The sequence below is a fragment of the Seriola lalandi genome, unplaced genomic scaffold (assembly GCF_002814215.2).
Source record: "Seriola lalandi dorsalis isolate HSWRI2012SDOR001 ecotype SW California unplaced genomic scaffold, Sedor1 jcf7180002054660, whole genome shotgun sequence".
NCBI classification, from domain to species: Eukaryota; Metazoa; Chordata; class Actinopteri; order Carangiformes; family Carangidae; genus Seriola; species Seriola lalandi.
In genome coordinates, this window is record NW_019525213.1 from 1,121,439 (window position 1) to 1,137,525 (window position 16,087).

Consider the following 16,087-nt stretch of genomic DNA (forward strand, 5'->3'; position numbering starts at 1 on the left):
TAAAAACAACCCCATGAAAATGGTCTGAGCCGAGCTACACCTAATTCAACGAGACAGAAGAAAGAAGAGGGAGGAGGGGGTGGTGACAGAAAGAGAGAATGGATTTCCCCCTCTGTGTTGCCATGGCGACAGCAGTGGATGGTGGATGACTGATTTCCTGTACAGCTGTGGAGCTCGGAGAGGAGAGAGAAGGGAGAGACACGTTATCTGTGTCGGAGGAAGGAGGTGGAGCTCGCTGAGGAAAGCATCCATGTTTTCTCTTAAACTGTAAATCTGTCTCTTTGTAGTGATCAGTGTTTTCTGTCTTGATGTTGCATGTTTGACTCTTTATATTATCAAGGATTGTTTTTTAAATAGAGAGCCGACGTGAGTCCAGAAACTTCCGGGTTTGATCCAAAGTAACAAAACCTAATTTAAAATCCCACTGACATTTGTATCCACACTGATAACTAAAAATACAACCTTGGAGCTGAGGCTTTCTCCACAGTAACATGTGGCTCACTTCATACAGTATGTCTACATTATCTGTACATTGTCATTTATTCAATATGAATATCTTTTGGCTGATAATACTTCAATGCTTTCATTTTAGTTTAATTTTGACTGCAGGACTTTTACTTGTAATGACGTATTGTATTTGTGGTATTACTACTTTTACCTAAGAAAAAAAAAAATCTGAATACTTAATGTAAAGCAATGAAAAAATACTTCATTTCAAGTAAAATGACTGCATTTAAGTACCTTTTTTGCACAAAATATTAAATTACATTGTCAATAGTGGCAAAAGCAGCATTTTGCTGTTGTACTATTTAAACCTGCATCATATGTTTTAATGTACAATTGTACAAATCTGAAGAGTAACCAGTAACTAAAGCTGTAAAATAAATATACTATAGAGAAATAAAAAGTACATTACTTTGTTGTGAAATGAAGTGGAGTATAAGTATGACGTAGCATATGTACTGTACTTAAGTACAGTACATATGCAGCCAGAAGTTAGTGTGTGTTTGTAGAGCACAGACAAAATATATTTACAAAAACAGAAAAAAACACCCACTTACTTGGCGGGTCCACAGCTTTTGACCACATCTGGTGGGCTTCTTCAGTTGACAGAGTTGCCCAGTAATACAGAGGGACAAAGGCTGAGAGCATAACCTACAGAAATAATGAAGTTGAGAAAAAATGTTTTTTTAGGCTGGCCACCAGGATAACATAACAGATGGAAAGGTTGACAGATTGATAACTTAAATGCCACTGCTGCTGCTGCTGTTGCTGCTGCTGCTGTTGCTGCTGCTATATGCAGGTTGGTTAATGCCAGTAAATAGTCGGCACCATCAGGTTGAATTAACTAAATTCGGTGCCATTTTTCGTTAACGCTGCTTGAGAATAAAATTATACATTCTCTAAAACGGTGGACAGATATAGAATTCACTTGTGACAAAGGAAAATAACCAATATATAAAGAAACAAGGTGCCTGTCAAAATGTGTTCATACGTTTTCCATAGCAACACAACTGTCGTTAGCTCGCGGCTAACGGCTGCTTATTCTGGGAAAAGTGCAAATACACACGAACTCGTTCACTTCGTCTTATGAAACATATCAAGAACAACACGCACATAATTCCGCTACAAACCCACTTACCAGAAGCTGAATATTTCCCTTAAGATAATGAAATAAAATCCCAATATTTATTTAGCGTCTGTCTGCGACGTTTGAGGTCACAACCACAACGATGTTATGTGACGTGACTTATGACATCAGGTGACGGAAACTGATTGCCATTTTATTTATAGTTAAATTATTTTAATCTTGGATGTTCTTCTTGATAAGGGCCACGGACAGGCCATTACAAAAAATAATTTAAAAAAAATTAAAAACAAAAAAACAAGACGTCAGCTCTACCCTCTGCACTTGCATGCAAATCAACCTGGGGAAATTAATATTTTCCCGCCCAAAAAGTAGCTTTAAATCTGGGAATGCCGGTTTAGGTCTTTTTCTCCTGCCATCATCAAAGGGGAATCTATGACTTCAGTTAATCAAAGTATTTGGGATCAACACTGGATAATAAGTTTACTTTCAATACCAACACTGAATCCAAACTTTTTATTGTCAAGCCTCTGTGGAGATTCTTCTCCTCAACTCAGCCAAATGCAAAGTAATCAGGACTGGTGTCACATCAGACCTTCCTAAGGCAGGAAAAACAGGAAAAGTCAGGACTGGATGAAAGAAAGACACAGATAATCATTCAAATCTGAGCATGAGACACAAAGGACATGAGTTTAGCAATGTTCCTCAGCTGCAAGAACTAACAGGAATGAATCCAACGCTTCGCTTGCGGTTCAAGAGTCAATGCCTGGTCAATAATGTCACTGAGATTTATGAGGGGAGACGAGGAGGATGAGAGGGAGCCAAGGTTTCCCTTCACCTTAGGGACGAGGCCAGCTGCAGCACAGGCAAGGACTTCTGTTTGATCAGCATTAAGTTGTAGGAAAGTATCAGCCATCCATTGTTAGGCTGTTTCAATGCAAAATGCAGTTACTTCATGTTTAAATAAAAGTGTGTGCTTTATTTTTTAAATAAGAGGACTTTAAATATAAATGTTTCCCCTGTCCCAGTGGCCAGTTACTCAGGATCTAACACTTAAAATGTTTAATGATGTTTATGTGCCTCATTTTCTGCTTTTTGACATAATAAATTTATTTGTGTGTTTGAGCAGATGCACAAATTTAAAAAATGAACAGCTGGCTCAGAGTCTGAGAAACAACAGTGGACAAGAGCAAGAGCAGCACACGTCGTGTCTCATGTGTCAAGCAATACTGCCACCTTCAGACCCAAATGATACTCACATGAAAGTAAGCGTGTTACACCAGAGGGCAGCACGAACACATGAAACATTTTGGGCATGTGATACAGTACCTCAGGACCAACAATATTTCTATCTGATAACACATTTAATGGTACTTTTACTTTTGTTTTATGTTTGTTATTGGAGAGAAAACTGTTAACTGGAAATATTTAAAGCCAAGAAGAGTGATAAATAAACTGAATGGGAAATCAATCTATCTTTTATTTTGAATTATTATTTTTATTTTATCATATGCTACCACCATTTTAAAATCACCACAAAAACAGCAGAACTTTGGTAGATAAATGTACCTTTTTATTGGATATTGAGGGCGTTAGTACCAAAAAGGCACGGACCAGACTTCATAATAACAAATCATTTTTTTAAGTACAGGGTGACAAAAAAATCTTTCATTTTTTCCTGAAGGGAGATCCTTTCACAGAAAGGATTAAGGACACAGACATACAGACTCTTACAAAGTGTAAGTATGACCATATATTGAAGTCAGAGAAAGAAGTTAGAACAAATTATGAAGACTTTAAGGACATGGGTTATGACTGTATGGCTATGTACCTTAACACATACTGTTTTAATATAAGACACGTCATTGTCCATCAAAGTATGACATAAGACATTTACCATTAATGAGTAGAAATAATCATAAGTGTAAAATAGTGAAAGAAACAAACTGTAAGAAATATAGTTGTTTTTAATTATATAGCAGTATCAAATTAATGTATTTGTTATGTAATACATATTTATCTTTTTTTAAACCATGTTCAGATGCTGTATTGCTGACCTGGGATGATTCAGAAAGAACTTAAGTTTGGAAAGAGAGACAAAATTACATCGTACAGTTCGGCTCTGCAACATAATTGGCATGTTAATAAAAGTAGCCGAAGTTTGACTGCACATTAATCATCTTATTTGTTGTTTTTGGTTGCTGAATGACAATTTAAAATCATAATGTCCCATCTGCAGATGACATGTAACATGTAACATATAACATGTAACATTTCAAGAAAAGTTTGACATTTTGTGAGATATGCTTGTTTGCTTCCTTGTCAGGAGTTAGATAAGAAGATCGATACCCCAATACTCATGTCTGTACAGTAAATATGAAGCTACCACCAACAGCCGTTAGCTTAGCTTAGCATAAAGACAGGACACAGGGGAAACAGCTAGCCTGGTTCTGCCAAAGGTAGCAAGGCTGTAGTTTAATATTTTGTGTAGAGATACGTGAGTGGTATCAATCTTCTCATTTCCCAAAATGTCAAACATTTCCTTTAATATACCTTGTTTTTCAACAACTGAAAGGATCATTTCAGCCACTTGGACAGTTTATAAGAAACTTAAATAATCTTAAGAGTTCATTCTCAAATCTAAATGTAATTCTGTTGTCATGATAAAGGTTACAGTGCAGTGTTTTCCCACCAAATTCAAATATGAGTTAAACAGTGTTTTAAATAAATCTTAGTGTTTTCACCACAGAGAAATAAAAGACATTATGGCTGTATCTTAAAAAAAGCAATGACACTGATTTAAATCAGACAAAAACAGAAAATATTAAAGCTGTAACTGTGGCACTTTGAGTCTGAGCAGCATGGTTTACATGTAAAAACATAGTTGTTTTAACCTGCAACAACCTACTGTCCTCATCACACCAGTTGTAGTGTAGTTAAAATTTGAGATGTCATTTATGAGTAATAAGAGCTTGTAACAGATCCTGTCAACTCCCACAGGCTACAGTTCTCCTGAATCTTACTGCGAGATAAAAATAATGAAACCAGTCTTTCTCGTTCAGAGCCACAGAGCCACTTCACACGTCCCTAATACTGTCACTTACATTTGATGGTAATACTGAATGACATCAACTATGCGCAAAATAACTGTTCAACATAATAGAAGTCTGGACAACTCATACAAAAATACAACATGTAAAGCAATTTCAGGTAAAAGGATGGGAAATAAAAAAAAATGTAACAAATTCCAGTTTAAAATGAAACAAGACAGATGAGAAACAACAAGAATCAAAGGAAGACATATACGTTTGCATCAAAATGTATGGTTTGTTTTGGCTGACAGCCTGCCCGGGCTCCATTTTGAGTCTAGATTACAGGGGAGCTTTTGTGGCCACAAACTCAACGCGAGTCAGGACATGTAGGAACTAACGTGACCTCATTCCTCCCAGGAAACACAGTTGGATTTCACAGGACATGAAACAGTCTGAAAACAGGATCTTTTGCTGTTTAAGATGTTGAAGCATTAGCTTTATCTGTTAATGAAGCGTGCGCACAATGTTGTGAAATAAAATTCTGATGGCTTTTAAACCTTTAAAAATGACTAAGGTGAGAGTGTGTGATTGTCAAGGCGAGGGTTACACCTGCATAGTGTGATGAAGGCACGTCGGGTGTGTCTTCACATGATTAACAGTCCAGTCTGAGGGGGAGGGGGTTGGCACACTGCACTTCCTGTTGAGGTAAAATGAAGTGGCACAGAAGAAGTGAAAAAAAAAAGGAGCCATGGCTGCTCTGGCTCAAAGGATTATGGGTCCATTTTCCCTCCCACCATGACTCTGAAATATTTTTGTCATGGCTGAAGAATAATGTGGACGTAGAAACATGTCATTTCTTGTCTTTGGTTCATAGCTCAAAGTGATTTTGTCCTTTGTGTCCTCCACAGAAAATCTTTGATATGCTCGTCATATATCTGCGTATGAGTCTGTGTCTGTTGTAGGCCTACCTGCACACAGACACACACACAGTCCTTTATGACTTTATAGAGCAGGCAAACACGACGTGAGGATGTTAAAACCAGTTTGGAGGAGACAGATTTGAATAAAAATGTAGACTAAATGATCCCTTTTGTTTCCTTTCACACAGGGGGAGCAGCTTGGGTTATATTTTAAAGACACAGGTTCTCTTGAGCCCAGTGTTCATTCTTAAAATTAGCATTTCAGCCAGAATCCTCCATATTTGTTCATTTATTACGTGTTATACGTCTCAAGTGGTAACTGAAGACACGGCCAACTTGTTGCCAGTTTACTTGTCCCTTCCGTTCTCTGCTAAGAATAGAAACACTCCTCTCTTGTCTCGTTCCCTGAGGGCTGAAACATCTCCACATCTGACACGGAGGAGTGAAACGGTCACCCTGAGGTGAAACGCCTTGTTTCCGTCTCTGTCACACCACAAACTCTGGGACCTCGTCGCTGGTCAGGTCCAGGGAGAAGTACTTGTTGGTTCTCTTGATGGGGAAGGGGTGCTGCTCGCCGAGCATGCCGGCGCGCTGATCGGCAAGGCCCTGGTAGCCGCCGCCATCACTCAGCTCCTGAGCGCAGCCGAACGTGTAGCTGTGGGCGGTGTCCTGGCAGAGCTCCGCCCACTGCAGGCAGTCCTTCTGGTAGAGCCGGATGTCGTCAAGAGACTGGCTGTGCCGGTCGGTCGAAGACTCAGGCTTCCTGCATGCAGATGTCTGTGAGGGGAAAGAAGACAGGAAAAACGTCACCATGACCAGCTTGTGACATTACAGACAAGCTGCTAAAGGAAGTCCATCTTATAGTTACTTCATGTCTTAGGTGTAGGTTAAAAGCAGTGCAGACAGTGCTGTGAAATCCATGCATTAAATCTAAACTACCTGTGGCAGAGACTCGATGCTCTGTCCTCTCATCTTGACGACGGTCTCGGAGGAGCTGGAAGTGGAGGAGCTGACATCTTTCACTATGAGTCCTGGGGAGAAAGGATGCTGATGTTTTAGTTACAGTATTTAACAGTGTTAAACATGAGTTCACCCTGGGGGTCATTACTTTGCCTTATGCTTTTTTAATGTTGTTTGCTGAATAAGATGTCCAACACTCTGGCTTTAAATCTTGTTCTTCTCCTTCTCTTTATTACCAGTGCTGGAAAACTATCAGTCAAATTTGATTTTACTTCTCCAGACACTAAATGTTGCTCTAGAGGAGTAAATGAAGTCGACATGCTTTTAGTGACAATATGAAAACACAGTCTGTACCAGAGTATCCGTTGGTCTGATCAGGGGACATCGTCAACATGTCCTCAGTGATGTGGATACACAGCTCCTGGTCCAGAGCCATCTCATGCAGCTCTTCATAATCTTTGGGGTCGTCCACCAGCATCTCAATCTCTGCAGGAACAAATGTCTGAATTTTTACACCTCACAACAAAATCAATGAAACAACTAAAACTTTAAACTGGTAATCTGCTTTTTTCTAGTGTCTTGCCAATATTTTTTAGCAGAATTGTTGGTGCAAGGTAAGAAATAGATGCAGAGGATCTCTACATCGGGAATCTTTTGTTCATGTGAATATTATTTTAGATGAAACATCGACTCGTTTCTCTCACCGTCATCATCTAGTATGCGCTCCTTGCCGCTGCTCTCGATGCCGGAGGTGTGCGAGCTCCCGTGGCTGGTTGTGGATGAGCTGCAGGTTCGTAGGGGCCTGTGTGGGGCCTGACCCGGGGCCCTGAAGCTGTCCGTCTCAATGCCGGAGGTGTGCGAGCTGCCGTGGCTGGTTGTGGAGTGGCGAGACAGGCGTTTGTGGTGAGACATGCTACCTGCGCTGCTGCCGCTGGCCCGGGAACGCTTGTCCAGCTGTTCCATGTCCAGTTCGAGAGCATCGCTGATGTACGACTCCCTGTACTGCTTCTTCTCTGAAATCACACAAACAGACACATTTGAACATTTATAACAGATTGGATATACTTCAAAATATTACGAAAATTAATATATGTGCCAAAACTTACAATATTGTCTTAAATTATAAACAAAAAGGCAAAAGTCCAACATTCTGGGCAACAAAATCCACCCACCAGCACCTCGAAAAACTCACTACAGCACAATATCCCTTTTTTAATCTGTACAAAGCTGCTAAGCAACAAACAGAGACTCCAGGAAGTTGCTTCTCCCTCGAGGAGTTTTCGCTGTAGTATTAAACTGCTGTTGCAAACATTAAGCAGCACTAAAATCTTAAGGTTTACAACTTTAATGTTATGGTCTTCTGGCACACAGTGTAAGACGAGGACATGAAAGAACGATGTAAAACTTCTGGAAAATACCTTCGTTTTCCTCCAGTCGACGGACCTGTTTGAGGACAGGCTGCAGGTTCATGTAGAGCCGGTGGCTGTTGCTGAGCAGCTGCAGGAGGTGGCGAGAGCGCATTGGACAGCCCGTGTAGTAGATGAGTTTACGGGCCGAGGGGAGACCGTCGGGAAGGATTTCAAACTTCTTCCCCTGAGAGACCGGACGGAGAAAAAGAAGATGAATGTTGGTTACAGGACTCTGTGATTTACAGCGGTTAATATTATAAGCTTATGAAATAGGAATGTGGATTTGAAAGGTCCACACAGGCCCACAGGCGAAACTCAGAGGAAGAACGAAGGCTGTTGAAAACTGTTTTGAAGCCAAACACAATGCAACAATCGGTTCATGTATCTGTTTTTCATTTCTTCATACACACACTGAAACAAAGCTTTTTGGGCAGTTTTGATGATTTTCCAGGGAGAGGACATGTTGGCTGAATACACGGAAAAACTAAAATGGTGGGTTTGTGCTTTCTCCCGCGCCTTTTGGCAGAAGTTCGACCCAATAACAGCTGTCTTTGGTGTCAGCGGGGTTGTTTTCAATACGGACCTATAAACATTTCTGCAAGGGTTTGGACTTTCAAAGGCGATGGGTGGGTTTAAAGCCTGTGAAAATGCAAAGACTTGCACATTTCTGACCACAGCACTGAGCTTTCACATTATTTATCCAGACATTTTTTTTAAAGAAAACCAGGTGATTCCAAGTATGTTTAAAGCCTGTGCATAGGTTGGGAAGCACATTGTAGATATTCAGCTTTGTGCTGTAGGGACACAAGTTCATAAAAAGTAACTGACAGTTCTTTGACAGTGGCTTTCCTCTGAAAGATCATTTTCTCTGGGCAGAGGCATCCTTGAGGCTGAAAGATTTCCTGTTCAAAACCCTGGACTGGCAGTAAAACTCTGGGTGGGAAAATGAAGGAGAAATATTCTCTTCCATCCCTCAAGCTGAGTGTTTGTCTTTAACCTCAAACTGCCCCTCTGGAGCTCCTAGTGGCCACCAGTAAAACACTGAAGTCGTACTGGGCAGCAGCCAGGTGTGAATGAGCCAAACTGAGTGAGTCAACCCAGGGTACAGCTGCATCACATCTCTATTTTATAAACCCAGGCTATTCTCTCTGGTGGTAATTTCTATCTGAAACCCTTCGCTTTGCTTGGTTTTTACTCCCTTCATTTACAAGTTACATGCCTTAGCTTAACATGCTGTAAACTGTTATTTTCAGGGTAAGTTAGTTTACTCAGAAATGCCACGATTTGACATTTTGTGAGTGGTACCAAACATGGTGTTGGACAGTCTCATTACGCCTTTATTCCATCACTGGCAGCGGAGAGATGACAGGAATCGAGGGGAGACAGAAATGTGGATCGATATGTGACAAAGGCCAGGTGCTGGGAAAGTTTTCTGCAATTAGAAAATGTTTGGGCTTGTTTGTCTGTATGTCCACAGGTGTTCAAAACAGACAGGAGACAGTCTCAGTGTTCGAGGGATGTAAGAACGACGTTGATGGAAGTGATTTTCTGATTTCCATACAGAATGAAATGTTCTGAGTTACAGTTACCAAGGTGCTTTGAGCAAGTCAGCCAGATAACTGTGGGCTGCTGCTGTGCTCATGTCATATCAGAGTTACCTTAATTACCAGTTGACGTCAACATCTAAGACGTAATTATGGAACTTTGATTTTTTTTTTTTTTGCTTCAATCTGTCCTAGTTGGTGTCTAATAATACAGAAGAGCAAGAAACCAAACAAATGTGGACGGCTCACAGCAGCCAGCATCCATCATTCAGGATAATTAAACCCACATTTTATGGATATAATTCTATACTGTCAAAGCACAGCATTTTTACCCTCACATTACCAACTCTGCAGTAATACAACAGTCTTAGTCTGTTTAATTACACGAACGTCTGAAACTCATAAACATGGTAACCGTTCCCATCTCAACCATCCATCTTTCAAAATGTATAATGTGAATAAAATAATTTCTAAGTGGATTGATATATGGTAACCTGTGCTTTTTCCATTCGTATGTGTATGATCTCTGTGTTAAAGGTTTATTTATTCATGGCACAGAGAAGATGGAGTGTGATTTTTGATGCAAAAACCACACATACTGAAACAACTGCTTCCCTGCTGCTGGTAACTCTAATCCAGACCAAATATAAACAGCAGCAGGCTGGTGTCAAGTAGGTTATTAAAAGGTGTTCAGAAACCTCTTAGAAAAGTTTCTCGTTTCATGCAGTACACATGGTCAGTCCATCTGAACTCTCTGCACAGGACAGCTGGACGGCTCTCTCCCCCTTTACAAAAAGATCTCCATAACAGGCCACACACATCGAAAACTCCCTGCATCTCCAAGGGGGCGTTTCATCCAACAATCCCTCAACAGCACCAGCATCAACCAGAGTCCTGGCGCGTCAGAACCTGGCCCTAGATCCCATACCACAGGACACATGGGTGATGACTTCATTTCAGCCTTCAGTGGGAGCAGATCAAGCTCTTGTGGACTCAAGAGAGGCATAAATGCAGCGTTGTTTTCCCTTATTGCATCAGAAACACCAAATTCCACTCTCTTCTAACACTGAGCAGAAAACATGCCCCTCCTTCTTTCAAACCTCAATACCAAAGACGAGCTAAAGTCATCCTGGCCAAAAGCCCGAATCCAAAATACCCCCGAAACCTTTGCAACATCTGGTGTTTATTGACCCACACGTCCCTCCGCCCTGCTCCGCTCCCTGGCTCATTCGGCCGTTGCTGCAGCCGTGGTGGCAGCGGTGTTGGATGACGTGACTCGAGGGTGGGGTGGAGGAGAAAGCCTGTTATTCAGGAGAAGGGTGGGACGGGGCCACGAGAAGGCCCTTCATGTCCACAACGAAACCACAGCCACGCCACCGCTGGTTCACTCTCGCGATGCCGCAGACAGCAGTCGCATGGAAACCACCGAAAAATCAGGAATGAGGAAAACAGGATGTCTTCACGGACAATGCGCCAAAATAAAGCCAAAGCAAAACTCGCTCTTGGAGGAAAACCTTCCGAACTTTTCTGGGATGACAAAACAAGTTTCTCAGAGGCCTGACAGCCATGACACCTGAAGAAGCAGCCACAATTAGAGTCACAAGGAGCAGAGATCAGCAATAATGACGTTTCTGGATTGTGATTAATAGCCGACTGGCAGAAAACGTGCGGCCGTCAGAGTGAAAGAGATAGATAATAAGCTGTGCTTATTATACCTGTGCCTTCCTGTGATAACAGAAACCCTATGGAAGCAAATGAACCCACTGCTGTGCTCAAAGTAACGACAGGCTGACTCAGAGACGACTTAACGACTTTCCTTTAAAGGGGACAGGGACATGAGCGACAATTCATAAAACAAATAAATCAAGAGTCGTGTACATCATATGAGAGAAAACACTGCTGCTGATTACAAGAAAATATGTATACAGTATATGTGTGTGTGTGTGTGTGTGTGTGTGTGTGTGTGTGCGCGCGCGTGTGCATGTGCAAAGAAAGTCTTTCTAAATCCCTGATTAGTTCCAGAGGACTTGCAAGGCTAAGATAAAACAGCAGTGTGGAGGAAAGAAGCCTTGCGTAAAAATTTCCAAGACCCTGAGCAGGAGCTAGGCTTTCACAAAAATCAGTCATGAGCCAGGGGATGCTCGGATTTCGTCATCGTTGAAATGATTAAAAAACTAAAAAAACGGTACCTATGAAAAATGCATCTGAGCTATGAGTCAAAGAAATGTTCTGATGGTGCATCTGACTCACCACAAATACCAGTTTCCCCACGTTGGTCCAGGGGAAGTCGTACAACAGCTGCCTCACCGAGCCGACGTTCTGCAACACACAGAGACAGACACATGAAGTCAGTGATCAAAGCTGCAGTATATGGGTGCTTTTCAATTCATTAAAAATTCAACAAAGAAACCATGACAACACTGCTGCAACACACAAGTAACTGCTGTCCATCATTGAGCTCCAAAAATCTTGTTTTAGTAAACAAGCTAAAAAAAAAGATCTTGAACTGTATATTTCAACTTGTATCAGGAGTCATGTTGCTTGAATTGGAGCCATATTCTACCTTCTGTCAAAATGTTGAGATCTTCTTTTAGATGCATTTCGAAACAGATCGATATGTATTGGAAACAGGCTGAGAAGACTGAAAATATTTATTTCAGCAAAAAACAAGCAAACTAAAGAAAAAAATGCCAGAAGATGTTGGTGGGGCCATGATCCATCAGTTACTGGTGAGATGATGAACTACGATCCAGGAACGCTGCACAGCGATTTATAACATCACGAGGAAGGTTTTCGCTGCTCTGGAAAGTTATTGTGCTGACAAACAGTTTAAGCTCCGTCTTGATCTTAGGCAGGTAAACAGAAACGTGGCCTTTATGTCGGCAAATGCAGTGTCAGATGATGGATGATGTCGCCGGATGTGTGCAACCGCTGTGCCAAGGCAGTGGCCTCAATAAAACAACCGTGCACTTTGATTCCTGTCTGAACTCAGCCTGCGACTTTTAGCTCTCAATAATAAACAACAATGACTTGACATTTTTGTCATGCGCTTACCTTCAGCAATTAGAAATACATAAAGCAGGAAGTAAATATCAAAACAGTAAAACCGAAGCAGGAGTAAGTGACTCCAGGAAGCAAAGTGAAAATCTTAAAACATTTGCTTGATTACCAAGTAAGAAACTGTACCTGGAATATTTGAATTCCACGTAAAGTCAGTCCCAATGTAAGAGACGCCTCTACCTCCTTCTTGTCCTGTTGAAAGAGATGAAATCGTAAGTACATGATAAGAAGATCAGGCCAAATTTAATTAAGAACAATAACCACAAATCCAATGAGCTGTTAATGCATCAATTTCTCCCGTAGCCAGGTATAAAAGCAGCAGCAGTAGTTTTTGTGCCAGTACCACATGCAGAGATTCACTGTCTCGGACAGAAACAACAATGCCATCTGTGTTTGAAAAAAAGCTCCATTTATTAGTACAAGAGAAGCTACTGAACATATGTTCCCATCTCTCACCTTGTAGAGTCTGTAGTAGTGGACAGTAACGTCATCGAGCTGAGCACACTCCTTAATGTATTTGAGGTGCGCCTCTGACGCAGTGAGAGCAAACTGGTCTTTGTGCATGTTCGGGATGTGCCTCAGGATGTACTCGCGGCCACGTTTGGCTATCACCTGGGTGGAAACAGAGAGTGGAGAGAGAGAGAGAGAGAGAGGAGAGGAGAGATGTCAGGCTTGGCTGCCCTGAAGTTGTACGGACTCATTGCAGCAGATCGGCTGCATAAGTTGCCGATGAGGATAATGAAGCTGCGTGCCGCGGGGCAAACAGATGTCAGCCTGGAGAGACTGACTGAGAGCCGGAGACAGGAACTGGAAAGACACTTGCTAAGCTTTGCATGTGGCTTTTTAAGATTTTGTAAGTACGTTTTCTAAGCACCTAAATCTGTGGGGGGATTTACTGTAGGGTAACGCTCATCATCAAACAATTTCCTGTCGCCACTGGTTTCAAGTGGTGATAAGGAGGCAGCAAGCTAATCACAGGAAGTGGAGGGCAATCAGACGGGTGTGGTGGTCATAACCAGAGAGATGGAGGATGGAGGTCGGTGGTGAATGGCAGTGTGGCCAGAACAGCCATGTCAGCCGGAGAATTTCTCAAGATTAAAAAAAAAAGAAAAAAAAAGAAAAACACAGTGCGTGTGCCACTTCTAGGGACAAAAATAAACTTGCTGTCCCAGTTCTCATTATCCCACATGCTCTGTTGCTAAGTGTTTGGTCAGCATGATTAATGGCAGGTGGCTACAGACCCATATACTGTACACACCGCGGGTCGGGACACTGAACACTGTCTGACAGTCTGAAACACACCTCTACCGTACGTTTCAGCTTCTCAGTCTGTGATACAGCAATTTATTTCTGGTCTTCTTCAGCTTCGACCCATTTAAGTCATGGATGTTTTTCAAGGAAATTCACTGTGACTCACTGTCAGACAATCTTAACAGAGGGATTTACCGATCTAACACATTCATGTGTTTACTGTATTACTCACATTTAACAGATTGATTGAAGATCAAGATCAAGATTTTAAAAAGTGACAGACATTCCCATTATTGGATCTACAACAAGCCTCTGTCAATGACATCATGAAGCTATATTTTGACTTACTTTTAGATTTTGCAATTTGATAACTGATTATTCATCTGAGTCAGTTTTTAAGCTAAAATGCCAAATATTTTCTTCTTCCATCTTCTTCAGTTTGCTTTCCTCAGTTTTATTTCAGTGTAAACTTAATATCTTTGAGTTTTGGACAAAACAAGACATTTAAAGATGTCCTCTTGGACTCTGGAGAGAACCGTGAAGGGCACTTTTGTTATTATCTGACATTTTATAGAAAAACTTTATCAATTTATTGTGAGACTAAATGGCAGATCAATTCATAATGAAAACAATCCAGGCAAAGAGAGCAAATAATAGCCAGAGAGAATATGTGATATTTATACAAGATCTAATCAGGTGCAGGTGCAGAAGGACAGGAAAGAGCCAGATGTGATTTGGTGTGAACAGGAAGAAAAAAGGAGCATGTACGATGATGGTCAGTCATCTTAAATCACCTCTTTTTCTCTGCTAAGACTGACACGAAAGGATTTAGGCCACATACGGTACGTGTTAGACGTACTCACCCATGGGGGGAAGTAGGCTTCGGGTTCAAAGTACTTCCCAAAGTGCTTGTTGCGTTTGAAGTTGCCGAGGTCAGCCTGCAGAGCGAAGGCTGCTAGGAGAAAGTAGGCCTCTTCCCTTTGGATACACTGAGAGAGCAGCACCTGTTTCCTCAGGTGCCAGTAGTAGTAGTACCTGGCTGCCCGGTCGCTGCAGGGCAGACGGAAAGCAGAGTTAACTGATTGCATGTTAACTGGTGCTGAACTGAGCGATGTCAGAGAAGTTTGTGCAGGTAAGTTGTGCACAGTTATTCTTGAGGCTTTACTTACCTGATCAGTCTCCCATTCTCAACATAATACTGAGCTCTGAAGTGAATGATCATTGGAGGGCCGAACTGGTCGATGCCCTGGAAAACACAAGCGGAAATCGTTGTTTATTATCTACAACAGGCAGAATCTAACATGAGTTATATCAGACAACAAGTGAATAGTGTCAAGTCTGAGGCAAAGGAGCAGGTTTTGGGGAAGTTTATAGGCCAACAAAACACAGTTAGGAAACTCTGGTTCCAGCTGGAAACTGCAAACAGTAAACCATTCCAACTTCATTTCTATGGTACATGATATAAGCAAACACAGCACATCTGTGTTTACCGACTAGGCTGATCTGCCATCAGTTTATATACACGAAGATACTGAAAGTAAGAAGTAAAATATCCCATGGTGGTAAATTTCCGTCTCACTTTTATTCAACTCCTGATAGAGACACAGTCTGTGATCTAAATGTAAACTAAAGACAAAAACCAAATCAATAACAACTCAATGAAGTTATTTTGTTTTCTGATGCTGGTTAGAGTTTGTTTATATCAGTTGACAAACTCAGAGAAGCAGGTCAATGATTTTAGTTACGAGTTATTAAGGAATAGTTTAACATTTTGCAAAGTGTATTTGTTTGCTTCCTCTCCAAGAGTTGGATGAGAAAATCAATACACCTCTTGTGCGAATGACAAATGGAGCTCAAGCCAGGAGATTAGCTTAGTTTAGCATAAAGAATGGAAGTGGGTGGAAATAGTTTACCTTGCTAGTTCAAAACAGTTCAGAACTATGCCTAAAGCTGACTAGTTAACACATTATTTCATTAACTCATACACAAACAAGAATGTAAAAACAACAGCTCCTGGTTTTGGGAGTTATGGACTGTAACTGTTTTTTGGTGAACAATAGTCAGACACAACGACTTCCTGGTGTGCTGTCAATCCAGTGAGGTTGCCAGGTGTGGTACCATCATGTCTGTACAGAAACCTGTGCTAACTAACTGTGTCTGCTAACCTGTCATATACCAGGAGATCCTCTTGTGAAAAAGCATATTTCCAAAAACTGTTTCTTTAACCAATATATAAATAAATTCTCCAATTAGTCATATTCTGCAGTTGCATATATAAATATATCTGCAACTTATAGGTTCAAAAATAGTGAATAGGCCTTTG

General features: G+C 41.2%; 1 protein-coding gene across 2 annotated transcripts in view; it reads right to left on the minus strand.

Moving 5' to 3' along the window:
• Positions 1–3,139: 3,139 nt before the first annotated feature.
• Positions 3,140–16,087, minus strand: part of frmd6 (FERM domain containing 6) — a 33,387-nt gene continuing 20,439 nt past the window's right edge. For both annotated transcript variants that reach the window (XM_087177892.1, XM_023420983.2), the window contains exons 5-14: positions 14,934–15,010; positions 14,628–14,814; positions 12,970–13,125; positions 12,640–12,705; positions 11,704–11,772; positions 7,919–8,093; positions 7,205–7,513; positions 6,855–6,986; positions 6,480–6,571; positions 3,140–6,317 (exon numbers count right to left, since the gene is read on the minus strand). In XM_087177892.1, the coding sequence (XP_087034018.1) occupies positions 6,027–6,317; positions 6,480–6,571; positions 6,855–6,986; positions 7,205–7,513; positions 7,919–8,093; positions 11,704–11,772; positions 12,640–12,705; positions 12,970–13,125; positions 14,628–14,814; positions 14,934–15,010 (1,554 nt within the window). In that variant the 3' untranslated portion in view covers positions 3,140–6,026. The remainder of the gene's footprint in view (positions 6,318–6,479; positions 6,572–6,854; positions 6,987–7,204; positions 7,514–7,918; positions 8,094–11,703; positions 11,773–12,639; positions 12,706–12,969; positions 13,126–14,627; positions 14,815–14,933; positions 15,011–16,087) is intronic.